This window comes from Chiloscyllium plagiosum, unplaced genomic scaffold (assembly GCF_037043375.1).
Source record: "Chiloscyllium plagiosum isolate Xiang-an unplaced genomic scaffold, Cpla_swu_hap1 HiC_scaffold_13, whole genome shotgun sequence".
NCBI lineage: Eukaryota > Metazoa > Chordata > Chondrichthyes > Orectolobiformes > Hemiscylliidae > Chiloscyllium > Chiloscyllium plagiosum.
The window spans coordinates 62,539,030-62,552,356 of record NW_028270151.1 but is presented as its reverse complement, the minus strand read 5'-3'; the positions used below and the strand labels follow the sequence as shown (position 1 = coordinate 62,552,356).

At 37.2% G+C, this 13,327-nt stretch overlaps 1 protein-coding gene across 3 annotated transcripts in view; it reads left to right on the top strand.

The window, feature by feature from the left end:
- The window catches only part of LOC122555874 (guanylate cyclase soluble subunit beta-2-like), a 75,064-nt gene that overhangs the window by 59,677 nt on the left and 2,060 nt on the right, over positions 1 to 13,327 (top strand). For all 3 annotated transcript variants that reach the window (XM_043702098.2, XM_043702097.2, XM_087993672.1), the window contains exons 10-14: positions 1,320 to 1,640; positions 4,517 to 4,665; positions 4,899 to 5,045; positions 5,205 to 5,359; positions 5,553 to 5,758. In XM_043702098.2, coding sequence (XP_043558033.1) covers positions 1,320 to 1,640; positions 4,517 to 4,665; positions 4,899 to 5,045; positions 5,205 to 5,359; positions 5,553 to 5,758 — 978 coding nt within the window. The remainder of the gene's footprint in view (positions 1 to 1,319; positions 1,641 to 4,516; positions 4,666 to 4,898; positions 5,046 to 5,204; positions 5,360 to 5,552; positions 5,759 to 13,327) is intronic.

The following is a 13,327-nucleotide window of genomic DNA, read 5'->3' as shown; positions in this document are numbered from 1 at the left end:
GTGCAATGCTCCTGCTGGAGGATGTGTAGGAAATAGAAAGACCCATGGGGTATTTTTCCAGAAAGTTGAACATTCATCAACAGAAATATTCAACATTGGAGAAAGAGACTTTATGCTTGGTGTTGGAATTACAACATTTCAGTGTTTATATTACCAGCAATGCATCTGAGACAATCATATACACTGATCACAACCCATTGACGTTTGTGGAAAAATTTAAGGACAAAAATGACGGAATGTTCAGATGGAGCTTGTTGTTGTGGCCGTTCAGTTTGACAATTGTGCAGGTGGCAGGTCGCGAAAACCTGATTGCCAATACATTATCGAGACTCGAATGGATACAGGGGCATTCGGTAGCAGGTGTACAGTGGCCTGAATTTGCATGTGATTGTGCATATTTGCGTGTTTATTGTTAGAATAGAGTCTATGTGTGTTTAGACTACTAAGCGGGTTTTTGAAGGGTTAAAAATGAAGCCTTTTTTTGGTATTGATGGTTCATTTTTTTTTGTGAAGGGAGAGGTGTCACAAAGCTGGTTTCTTTTTTCTAAAAGCTATTCCTTTTCTCAAGGTTACTATGTCCTTAGGCTAATAAACTGCTCTTTGTTCTGATTAGTCTGGTTTGGTACAGAGATTAAAGAGTATTGAGAGACCTTTTTGTTTATATGTAAACAGATGAGACTTCAGGCCAAAGTGGTCATGTATAATAATAGGGAAGTGGTCAGCTCTCTAGCTGAGCAGTTTAGTTGGGTCCAGAACTGGTTAGAGTTCAACAGTGAGCTGTGTGGAAACAAACTCTCTCTCTTTCTGCCTTTCTAACCTCAGCCTGTAAGCATCTGTTCCATTTTTTTAACTGTGTTTTAACAGGGTTTGCTTATTGGAACTGTTGTGTATATTCAGAACAGCATAATTAAGTCTAGTTTGGATTGACTGAGTTCTGTAGGGGCTCTTTATTCTGTTCTTCGTGTTTCATTGTGTAATCATGTGAATACATTTTTGTCTGTTTTTAAAACCTGCTATTCAGCCTAGCTACCTCACCCTGGGTAATTTTCACTGTACACTTACCAAAACAAATTGCAAAGTTATGGTCTGGGCTGCCTGCTTAAGAATGTTTTGAGTCGGGTGGCCTAGTCCATAATGGGAGAAGATCTCAGCAATTTCTAAGGGTATGAGACACAGTCAAAGTTAAAATGCTGATGAATTTGGTAGAAATATGCTCAAGTCATATTAAGGTAATGAATGTTGTGACAGTTATTGAAGTATTATTGTTGCAGTAGAATTTATACATGCTTCTCACATTGACTTGCATTATCATCCTCCAGGTCAAATGGTGTGGATGGAATATTTGCAATGCATGGTGTATCTGTGCTCTCCTCTGCTGCGTAGCTTACATGAGCTTGAAGAGAGGCACATGCACATTTCTGATATTGCCTCTCATGATGTGACCAGGGACCTTATTCTTCTGAATCAGCAGAGACTAGCTGAGATGGAATTATCCAATCAGCTTGAAAGAAAGAAAGAAGAACTAAGAATTCTGTCCAAGCATTTAGAGGAAGAAAAGAAGAAAACAGAAGCATTGCTCTATGCAATGTTACCAAAGCACGTAGCGAACCAGCTCAAAGAAGGCAAAAAAGTTGAGGCAGGTGAATGAACTTAAACTAATTCAATAATTAATTAAATAATTTATAAACGTATTGACTGTGGAGGATTGATTTATTGTCAAAGTTAAAGCTCAAGACAGATAATTGGATATTTGAGATATTGAAAAGTGATAACTAATGTAGTATGATCACACATTTTCATTCCTCAGAAGAAATTACGTCTTTACTTGAGAATTTGCTGTCCAGTATAACCAGATTTCAGCCACTGAGGTTTAACTACATGCAATTTCAGTACTGCTGTTTTTTTTAATAGCTCTTTCACACTTCATGAAATTGGAAATGCAATATTCCAATAGTCATTCAGTTTTGAAAATTTGATATGCACTGACTTCTCCAAACCTTGTCTTACTTTCTAATGTATATACCTATGTTATTTCAAAATGGCAAGTGTGGGATAATGACACATTCAATAACACATAGAACTCAGAAATGATATTTTATAATATGCTTAAGAACAATGACCAATTTTTAAAAAAACTCTCAACTTAAACATTTGCTTACTTTTCTAATTAAATTCTAGATAGAATATTCCTTTCGAGAGCACCTCACTCACAATGCAATCTGTGACCTGTTTGTGAGAATCACAAGATCAAATCCTGTGATTTTCACTGAACTGCAGTTTGAAGTAATCTGAAATTGCTCTGTATTTGCATTCTGTATTTAGAAAGTGGAACAGAAAACACAGCACAACAATATTAAAGGTGTTATTTCAGTACTATACACATCAGAGCATTTTATATGTTTCTCTGTCCTCGGCTACCTATAATCTATATTAGTAATTGAAATAAAGAGACTGGGAGTAACATATTTATGTGTGCTGATGATATAGATCTCAGTGGGAATGTAAGCTGTGAGGAGGACACAAACCGATATAGACAAACTAAGAGACCCCAACGTGGCTGATGGTCTATAATGTGGGGAAGATGTCAGCGGATCCACAATTTTTAAAAGGCTTGAAACTTTGAAATATTGATGTTCGTAGGGACTTTGGTCTATGTATAGAAAGGGATTTGAATACAAGAATAAGAAAGACTTGTTTCAGTTGTACAGGACCATACCTGAAATACAGTGCACACTTCTGATCTTCTGTTTAAGGAAGGATATACTTGCAGTACAGTGAAAATTAACTAAATTGGTTCCAGGGTTGAGAGTATTATCCAACGATAACAGGCAAAGTAAATTGAACGAATACTCTGTAAAGTTGAAATGAATAAGAGGTGATTTAATTGAAACAAGCAAAATTCTAAACGGATTTGACAAGGTAGAGACTGAGAAGTTGCTTGCCCTAGCTGGGGAATTTATAGCATCAGTTACTGTCTCAGGATCATTCAGGGTTGGGATGAGGAAAAACCTCTTCACTCAAAGGGCTCTAATTCTTTGGAATTCTGTACCCCAGAAGATAATGTTACTCCATGTGGAACATATTTAAAGCTGAGATAGACCGATATTTTGAACTGAAAATGTGTTGCTGGAAAAGCGCAGCAGGTCAGGCAGCATCCAAGGAGCAGGACAATCGACGTTTCGGGCATGAGCCCTTCTTCAGGGCTCATGTTACGATATTTTGAACTCTCAAGGAATCGAGGAAAATGGAAAGTAGCTAGGAGCAAGTTTGACAGAAAAAATGATCTACTTCTGCTCCTGCTTAATTTCTTATGCTGTTCATAATGAGGGACAACAAAGTGAAAGTGCAGAATATTGTTTTCTTGTCTGTATATTCCTGACTGTCATTCCTGAAGAAGGGCTTATGCCTGAAATGTCGATTCTCCTGTTCCTTGGATGCTGCCTGACCTGCTGCGCTTTTCCAGCAACACATTTTCAGCTCTGATCTCCAGCATCTGCCGTCCTCACTTTCTCCTTCTTGACTGTATAGTCGGGTTTGGGAAAGTCACCCCATAAGCAACTGTGGAGGCAACTAATTACCTAGTACTAAAAGGAATAAGACATTATCTCATACATGATGGTCGTACCTTTTTACAGATGTTCACTGATCTCCCTGGTATACTGGACTTCAACCACTAACTCTGTTGCTGTCTCCACATGTGCTGCCAGACATGCTAAGTTTCTCCAGTGTTCTCTGTGTTTGTTTCAGATTTCCAGCGTTCACAGTATTTTGCTTTTACATATGTATATTTTGAGTTATTTTTGATTTATTTTAGATGTTGTGAACTTATATTATCTGATTTTATTTTCTCAAAATGGTATCCCAGTTGTGAACTCTCCTCACAGCTGCACATTCTCGTTTGCTTCAAATATGTATTATTTCCCTCAACGATATTTCTTGTTGCTGTTTTCATGTTACAAAGAGAGCTGTTTGAATTTCAAAACAGAATTGTTGCTCACTACCTAAAGTCTGCTGATTTTGAACAGGCTAAGAAGTGGATAGCTAGCGCTCCTGTCTAGAGTAGGCTTGAACCTTTGTAAATTATTTCAATTGAGGACCCCTGTTTAATTATCATTGGGTGGAATATGTGAAATCTGTCAGAGTGAAATATGGATTGTTAGTCCATTAGTGCTTTTTAAGAGCTAAATCTATGGTGACAGCTCTCCAGTCGAATTAAAATAATGCCTGACTGTGAAAATAATTCTAACCTCTCACTTTGTTCACTGCTCCCTAGATTTCAACTCACCCTCATAATGTTCTCTGCTTTTTCTATGCCCATAGCAAACCATTCTTTGAGACAATGATTATTCTTGAAAAAAAAGCTGTTCCAAATCATCTTAAATAACATTATAAAATTTGTAAATTTTCACTTTGCTAAGTAGAACTGTCAAACTGATAGATTTCACAAGATCAATAATATTAACAGTGATTTTTACAAGTTACTTAAATCATGAGTGCAATTAATTTTCTGCTCTAGGTGAATTTAAGGAGTGTACCATACTGTTCAGTGATGTTGTGACATTTACAAATATCTGTGCGCAGTGTGAACCTATTCAAATAGTGGTTATGCTCAACACCATGTACTTGAAGTTTGACAGATTAACCACAGTCCATGATGTTTATAAGGTAACAATTTTCTTCATTGAAAAAAGTAATAATTCTGTTTATGAATTTATATAACTACTAGATGAATGCAATATAATAAAAGATAAGAATGATTGCTTTGCATGTTGCCACAAAAAAAACTGTTCAGGTGAGTCAACACTGGAAAAATAGTCATAATTTGGCTTAATTAACATAATTCTATGTCCCTGCAAATTCAATATTTTATTGAAATGTTTTTATTACAAATTGTAAAGGTGGAGACAATAGGAGATGCCTACATGGTGGTTGGAGGAGTCCCTGTACCTGTTTCTTCACATGCTGAGCGAGTAGCAAATTTTAGCTTGGGAATGATCATAGCAGCTAAAGGTGTAACAAATCCTGTGACAGGAACACCTATCCAGGTATATTATCATTTTAAAATTGTATTAAAAATTACAGTCTATTTATTGATTCATGCAAATTGAATGGTGCAAAGAAATAAATTGCAGAAATGTATTTTGTGTTTTGAACAATTACATTAGTTATGAGAATGCAGTGGCCTCTATCTCTTCTTTATAAAGATAAGAGTTGGGGTAACCACAGGCCCAGTTCTGGCTGGAGTAGTTGGTGAAAAGATGCCTCGATATTGCCTTTTTGGAGATACAGTCAACACAGCTTCAAGAATGGAAAGCCACGGTGTACCAAACAAGATCCATCTCAGTCCTAGTGCTTTCCGGTAAACAGTTCAGTTTGTTGTTTTGTTCGCTGAACCACGATATAATATGTACACTTTATTGAAAAATTGCACCAGATTTAAGAGCAGCCAGTTGAAAGACTTATTTTACCCAGAAAATTTCCATTGAGGCTGTTATTTCTTCCTTTGCTATATGATAAATTGAGATTTACACCTCACTTATTTTCAATTTCAGAGCACTTAAGGATAAAAACTTTGAAATACATGAAAGGGGTGAAATTGAAGTTAAAGGAAAAGGGAAGATGTGCACTTACTTCCTCATCAGAAATCTGGTTGCATCAGAAAGTGAAATCATGGGCAGACCATTAAGGGAGTCTGATTCTGGCCGAGAATCTCTGCAGTCCCTACCTGATTCAAAGGCAGAATATGTCAACCAAAAAGGTAAAAGTTTAACACAAATGCCCACAAATGATGAAATGCAAGCTAAATGTTCTGATGCATGTGGATTACTGAGGCAGAAAAGCTTCAGTTCTCAAAGGAAAATATAACCTTTGCAAAAGATATGGTAATGATTAGAGAAGTCAGTTCTGGATTTAATTTTGAATTTATTTTCATAATCACAAAATTTTAATCTAGGTCAAAATGATCTGTGGTATTGCAGACAGGGAGTTCAGATTAAGTTTAGTCTTCAACCAAAATAGAGTCTATGGGGTCTTTGGAGCAGGATTGTAATTCAGCACCCTTTTTAATTGTAATGCGTTCTGTCACTGATTTAATTTGACCTCATATCATGTTTTACAGCTAAGAACAGATTATAGCAAATTGTAGTACAAAGAAATTATACAGAAGTGTAGCAATTTATCTGCAGTACAGGCTAAGAAACTGAGAAAGTGGTTCTGAAACATGTTTGGTTGCAGGCCTTCACTTCTATGATATAATACAATGCAATATTCATATTATGAAAGTACTATATGTAAGGAATATTTTTAAAATGTTGATGAGAAAACGATGTGTATGTTTAATTACAGATAGCAGTGAGTTGTTTCTATCTATTTAACACTGGGCAATCTGTCCATCTTTCATTTGATGTTTGACAGTGACACCAAAAAAATTGCTTATCTTTTGGAGAAAAGTTAATGGAATTACAGCGTGTAGTCATCCAAATTGTCCCCCAGATTCATTTCCAGGGGCATTCAGATTTACTTAAGAGTCAGGATGGTTTATGACAAGGACAGTGACTTGCTATGGTGGTGTTCTTATTGCCCTTGGTCTGATAAGTGATACAGACCACAGACTTAAAAGCTGCTATATATTTAAGTGAATGTATAAGATGGTGAATGGAGTATTGATCAAGTTGTTGCTTTGACTTGGATGGTGTGTAGCTTCCAGAATATTTTTGAAGGGTATTCATTCAGACAAGCGAAGAGTATTCCATCACAATCTTGACTTGTACTGAATAGATGTAGGATGGGCTTTGGGGAGTCAGAAGATGAGTTACTAATGACCAAGTTGCTAACATCATAGCTGCTATTGTAGCCACAATGTTTATGTGACTGGTCAAGTTAAGTTCCTTATCAATGACTATACATTGTGTCTTGTGATCAGCATGCTAAGCTAAACTCATGATATCATCACTGGATCATAGCATGTGACCCAAGGGTATAAATATCTCATACTCCATCTTACCTCAGTTCATGTAAAGCATGACATTCTACTGGAAGCATGCTCCTCTGTTGCAACATGTTACTTTAATGTTAACCCAACCTGAGGAATATAATGTCTGTGCATAATATTAGTTCTAATGGCTTCCTGTTGGATTCCTCAATACTGCTATCTTCACATTCAGTTTTTTTTATATTCCGGGACATAACATAAGGATTTCTGCATCAAACAGAAAACACTGGAGAAACTTAGCAGGTCTGATATCATCTGTGAAGAGAGACATGGATTTAATGTTTCAAGTCTAGTATGACTCTTCTTCAGAAATGTTAATTCCATTTCTGTATTTATTTAAAATTTCCAACATCTATAGCATTTTGTTTTCATATAAGCGTTGTCTTAAATGGTAACATATCCTATTGGAGACAAGCTCACATCATGGTAGCAGTAGTGAGTATCTGCTAAAGATGTTTGTAAAATATTTGAAGTCTAAGCAGACAGTTTCTATGAGTATAGATAGTTGTGGATTTGGAGAAAGGAAATTGACTATCAAGAGAACAGAATTAATTTCTTTTTGATTAGAACGTAAGTTCTTTGAAGACAAAGTGAAAGACTAAGATTGCCTGAATACAAAGAAGGGAAATATAAAAAGGCTGCAGGGCCATTTTGAGATGAAACACAAAGCCAGTGTAGTGCAGTACAGAACCTAGAGGCTAGAACACACTTTCCCTGACAGTCAGTATTGTATACAAGTAATTTTTTCAGCGCCACAACAACTATGTTCTCAGGGAAGAAATAGTTTTTAATATACACAGACACAAGTTGGACACACAAATTATGGTGGTAGAATGCAGCATTTTTAGGGTGGAATTATGGAAAGCATAAACTGAATTTCATAATGGTAATCTTGTGATATCTTATTGATTTATCACTATTCAGACAATGTATGTAGTTCTATCTTACAGACCAGGTAATAGATGAGTTTAAAAAGCAGCTCTAAAATTCTTGCTTACCATTGGAAAGTAGGGGCACCCCTGAATTAAAGAATTTTGGTCTTTTCAAAGATGATCAGAATGATCCAGAAAAGATCTGAAAGGATGTTCTTGAAGATGGGTAGTAATTAAGTTCAGGATTGACAAACTTCAATCATACTAAACAGGCATCAACCTATGAGTGTATCAGTTTATCAAAAGATACTGCAACAAAAAGCATGAGTGTGAAATGTTTGAAGAGGAATTGTTGGAAAGGCTGGTTGAGTCACCCAACACCTCCATACCAATTAAAGCCTTTGGAAAGGGGCTTTTGGAAAAGAGAAGAGAATATACATTGGTACATCAATTGAGGATCAATATAAGTATGGAGCCACCACAGTCTCCAACAATTACATCTTTAGGTGCACCAATATTATCGTTATGGTCAATAAAGTGTACCAAACCAATGAAATCTGTAACACAAGCGGTTTGTTGTACCTATTTCAAAGCTGTATCATTTTTCTTCATATCTGTAAAGCATGTGTCACCGAGGGAAATTCCTCTGTGGGCAGGAAGCCTGGATCCAAAGGCTAAACCAGACCCTGAACAAAACACAAGTGACCAACAAAACAGTGGAACACTGCAGTACTTGCAGCAGGGAAAGAAGGCACAAATACAAGTACACCATTGAGGTTCAGTGTCAACCAAGTAAATGGCAAGTTTGAGAAGATGACCAAACTTTCCATCTTCTTAATGTCACACGTCATGTCAACATTATAAGATGATCAGAAGGTTTTATAACCATCAATATAGTGTGTCCAGAAAAGCAGGACAACATACACAAAAGATTAATATTAGCACGAGAACCAGTGAAAGCATATTATCACTATGTACCCTAAAAAAATGTATCTCAGCAAGTGGTGCTCCATGATATTGCCTATGGGAGACATTTTGCTGCATATCAGATCACCAATCCTATGCATTGGCTAAATCACAATACAGTAACAATATGAAAGTTCATCTTGGTTTCTTGAAATGTTCTAATTTGTAGACACAGGTGTTCCAGCAATGGCAGGCTACCAGTTTACACAGATCATGGAATAGTCACAATTATACAATTCGAACCAGACCTCCATGATACAGTCAAATCAGTCAATAATCTCAAATGCACATGCCCAGATGTAAGTGACACAATCAACAATTTTGAATGTGATGTATGAGTGCATCTTGAAGCTGATGCAATCCCATTAATCGATCATACAAGGAGGTGCTGCATATACATTCAGGAGACACTTCAAGCAAAGATAGAATGAAGTGGTATAACTGAGTAGATCAATCACCACACTGATTGTCATAGTTCCATCAGATGCATTTGAAAGGAAATTGGGACTATCAAAGTATGCCTAAATCCAAAGATCTCAAACTCTGGCAGAAGTGGTGCCTTCACAAAATACCAACACTAGAAAGATCCAAATCCAAAATTTTCCACAGCAAGGTTCCTTTCCAAGCTAGCTTTTCTGAGCTAGATGTGAAGACTTCATATTGGTTTCTCCATATAGATGAAGAACACTAACAGCTCACGATATCGAGGACACAACTTGGATGGTACTGTTTCTGACAGTTACCATCAGACTGTGAGTAAGCCAAAAGATATTCCAGCAGCACAGAGCTAGGATTGTTGACAACGTACTCGGCTGGGTTTGCACAGCCGACATTCTGTTGGAAGCATGCTTCTTTGTTGCTACATAATATTAGCCCAGAAACCATTGTCCCTGAGGACTATCATATTTGTACATAATGTGTTGGATGTTTACAGTGGGCAATGTTCCGATTATGCTCAACCAGCCTCTACCTGGAAACTTCAGAAAATCATTGTCCAATGTTTAATGTGAGAATGCTATTGGACAATGTTAACCAAGTAATCCTGACCTTGCTAAGGATTACACTGTAAATGAATTTAAGGCCATCAATTGGGCTTGCGGTGTGAGGGACTTGCAGGTGCAAAAGTTACATATATTAACACAGTAGACCCTGTTCTATGTAGATGAACAAAATTTGTTCATCCATTCCAACTTCATCATCGTGTTGTATTCTGCCTGGTAATACCCTGCCAAATTAAAGTCTAACTACTTGGTCTGAGTCTTTCTCTAGGTAACTGTTCAATTCAAATTAAAGTTCCCGTTGCATCTCTGTGTCAATGGTGGTCCAACCAAGCAGCACTCTCTTCTCATGTTATATAAATTATGATCCTTTTCTAAGTTTGGGTTCTTTCATGTCAATCCCGATGACTGCAAGGCAAGAACCTTTGTCTTTGTCTTTCTTTTTGTTGACTAGATACACCTCAGCAAATTTCCACATTGTCAGGTAAATGTCAAAACTGCATTATAGTCAGAACATTTTCAGGGATGCTGATGGACAAAATCAAAACAGAACATGCTGGGAAATGTTCAAGAGGTCTGACAGCATCTATCATGTGATAAACAGCATTAATATTTCATGTTGATTACCTGTAAAAAAAAATTGGAAAATTGAATTGAAATAGGCTTTAAGCAAGCAAAAGGAGTGAGGGTGGGAAAAATAACAAAACAGAAGGGCTGTGATAAGGTAGTAAAAAGAGATTAAATGTCAAAATGGTTGAAGGTGCATCACTAGAGGTGGCAGAAAGGGGGATGATGATCTACTACATACAAATGTGACAATGGTGGAAGAAGACAAGAGGAAACCAATCATGGTTCTGAGAGGGCAAATGGTGGAAACAGGTCTTTGCGAAATGGGAAGCATATGGTTGAGGGTTCTGTGAACCCAGAGTTGGTGAGGAATCTTCAACTGAAGAGAAAGGAAGACCTTTTGTAAACACTGATAGGGAAATTTGCATCATCAGAAGATAAGTAAAGGAAATGGAGAAATCAGAAAATGGCAAATGCGATTGAGTTTTTTTTAATAGGAAATAGGGTATGAGCAAGTTTAAATAAGTAATCTTGGGTGTTAATGGGCTGACATTGAATACTTTGTTGATAGACAGTTCAGAATTGGAGTCAGAGAAATTGAGAAAACAAAGAGAATAATCTAAAATGGGCAGTAACAGGAAAAGACTTGACACAGTCATCAATGTGCAAAATAGTAGTGAGGGAGGGGCCTTGATTAAAATGGAACAAGAAATGTTCCATAATATCTCACAAAAAGGGAGGCATATTTGGAGGAAATGGGTTTATTTGAACTAGAAGCTGTTTAAAGTGGTTGCCAGGTGAATGATCATAAACCTGAAACTGATAAAATGACACACTAGGATCACGGGTATAGTTGGATTAAGACTGAATATAGTAAAAAAAAAGGAGTTGAGATCAGAAGAAATCAGTTCATTGAGCAGGAACAGACTGAAGTGAAAAGGTGGTCAGAAGAGTCCTCTTTGTGGATCTTGAGCAGGCCATTCAGGATTGAAGACCTCTGGAGAGGGTGAGGGCAATAACAGAACTGAAGTGATGGCCTGATTCAAGATAATTGATGTCATTACCAAATCTTTTCACTGAAAAATGAGAAGATAAGAGATCAGAGAAAGTGGTCCAGGGAGGAGTGAGAGTTGAGTAGAAGGTCTGATGTGTGGAGGAGTGGGGGAGATATCTGGCAAAGAGGTGGGCTGGAGGTGAAGACAACAGTAAAAGAGCTCAGTGTTACGACGTGATGAAAATTTGTTCAGGTATTAGAGGATGAAGCTGACGACTTTATTAAAAATAGAATATTCAGCTCAGAGAAAACGGAAGATCAGAGGGCATTGAGAATACATGGCAAGGGGTAAGATTAAAAAAAGGAACTGGATCAGAAAAATGTAAATTGGAAGAAAGATTTCAAGGAGCTATGATTTCTCCTGTTTTCCACTCTATTACAGACCTTCATTTTTGTTTTTTGTTTCTGATCTTCATTCTTTCATTTGTTTAAAATTTAATATATTTCTACCTTCTCCATTCTGATGAAAGCCTGAAACATTAACTGTATGGCCCTATTAACCTTCTGAGTATTTTTAGCATTTTCTGTCCATATTTCAGATTTTCAGTATTCACCTTATTTCACATTTTAATGGTGAAGGGCAAGTTTGGTATATTGGGCAAAAGGTATGATTCTGTGAGTGTGACTGTGTTAAGCAATTAATTGATTAGTCAATGGGCCATTTCTCCCAAATTTTGGTGCAGAACTCCAGAAGGTACATTTATCAAGAAATACCTGAAAGCACTAGGTACTGCAAAGACTATAGTCCCTGACAATATCCTGGCAATAGTTAAGTAGATTTGTGCTCCAGAGTAACTGCATCCCTAGCCAAGCTGTACAGCATCTCTATGACAATGTAGATCATTTTCTAAATGTGTCCTGTCCAGAAAATGCAGGAGAAATCTTATCTGACAAATACTGTTCAATCATTCTAGTCTCGATCATCAACAAAGAAATGGGAGTGATTCTTGACAGCATAATCAAGTGATACTTGGACAGGAAAAATCTACTCTCTAATACTCAGTTTAAATTCTGCTAGGGCCACTTATCACTAAAACTCATAACACCTTGGTCCAAACTTGAACAAAAGAGTTGAATGCAATAGAGCAGATGAGAGACGTCATTGCTAACATCAAGGCAGCATTTGACTGAACGGAGTCAAGGAGAATTAGCTAAAATGAACTAATGAGAGTTGGTGTAAAATCTCCAATGGCTGGAGTCTAACCCAGCAGAAAGGGAGACGGTTGACTGCTCAGTCCCAGGAAATCACTTCAGGCGTTCCACAGGATAGTATCCTCCAATGTTCCCTCTGAATTGCACAACTGCTAGCAAACCCCACACACATTGATCGTCATGCTACTGCATGACTTCTGCTTGCAGAGTCACAGTGGTGCACCAACCTCAGAGGAAGACAAATTTGAGGGATTGTTTTTGTATTTGATCCAACTACCTTCAATTGCTTCACGAAAGACCTTTCTTCCAGGTGGGATATTTGCTGATGATTGCACAATGATCAGCATCAATAGTTACGCCTGAGTTGTTGAAGCAGTTCTTGTCCATAAATAGTAGCACATAGACAATATTTAGGTTTGGGATAATCAGTGGCACGTTACTTTCATACGACACAAGTGACATGCACTGACCATCTGTGACAGGAGAAAACCATCCCTCTTTGACATTCAATGACATTGCCATCAATGAACAACCCACTGTTCTGGGGATTAACAGTTAACCATTAACTGGACCAGCCTTATAAAAACACCAGGACAGACGGTGCAAGTTATGTTTTGAATAAACACACTGTTTCCCAAAGCCTGATCCCTATTTTTGAGATAAAAATGAGGAGTGTGAGGGAACATTTTTCACTTGCCTAGATGAGTGCAATTGCAACAACATTCAA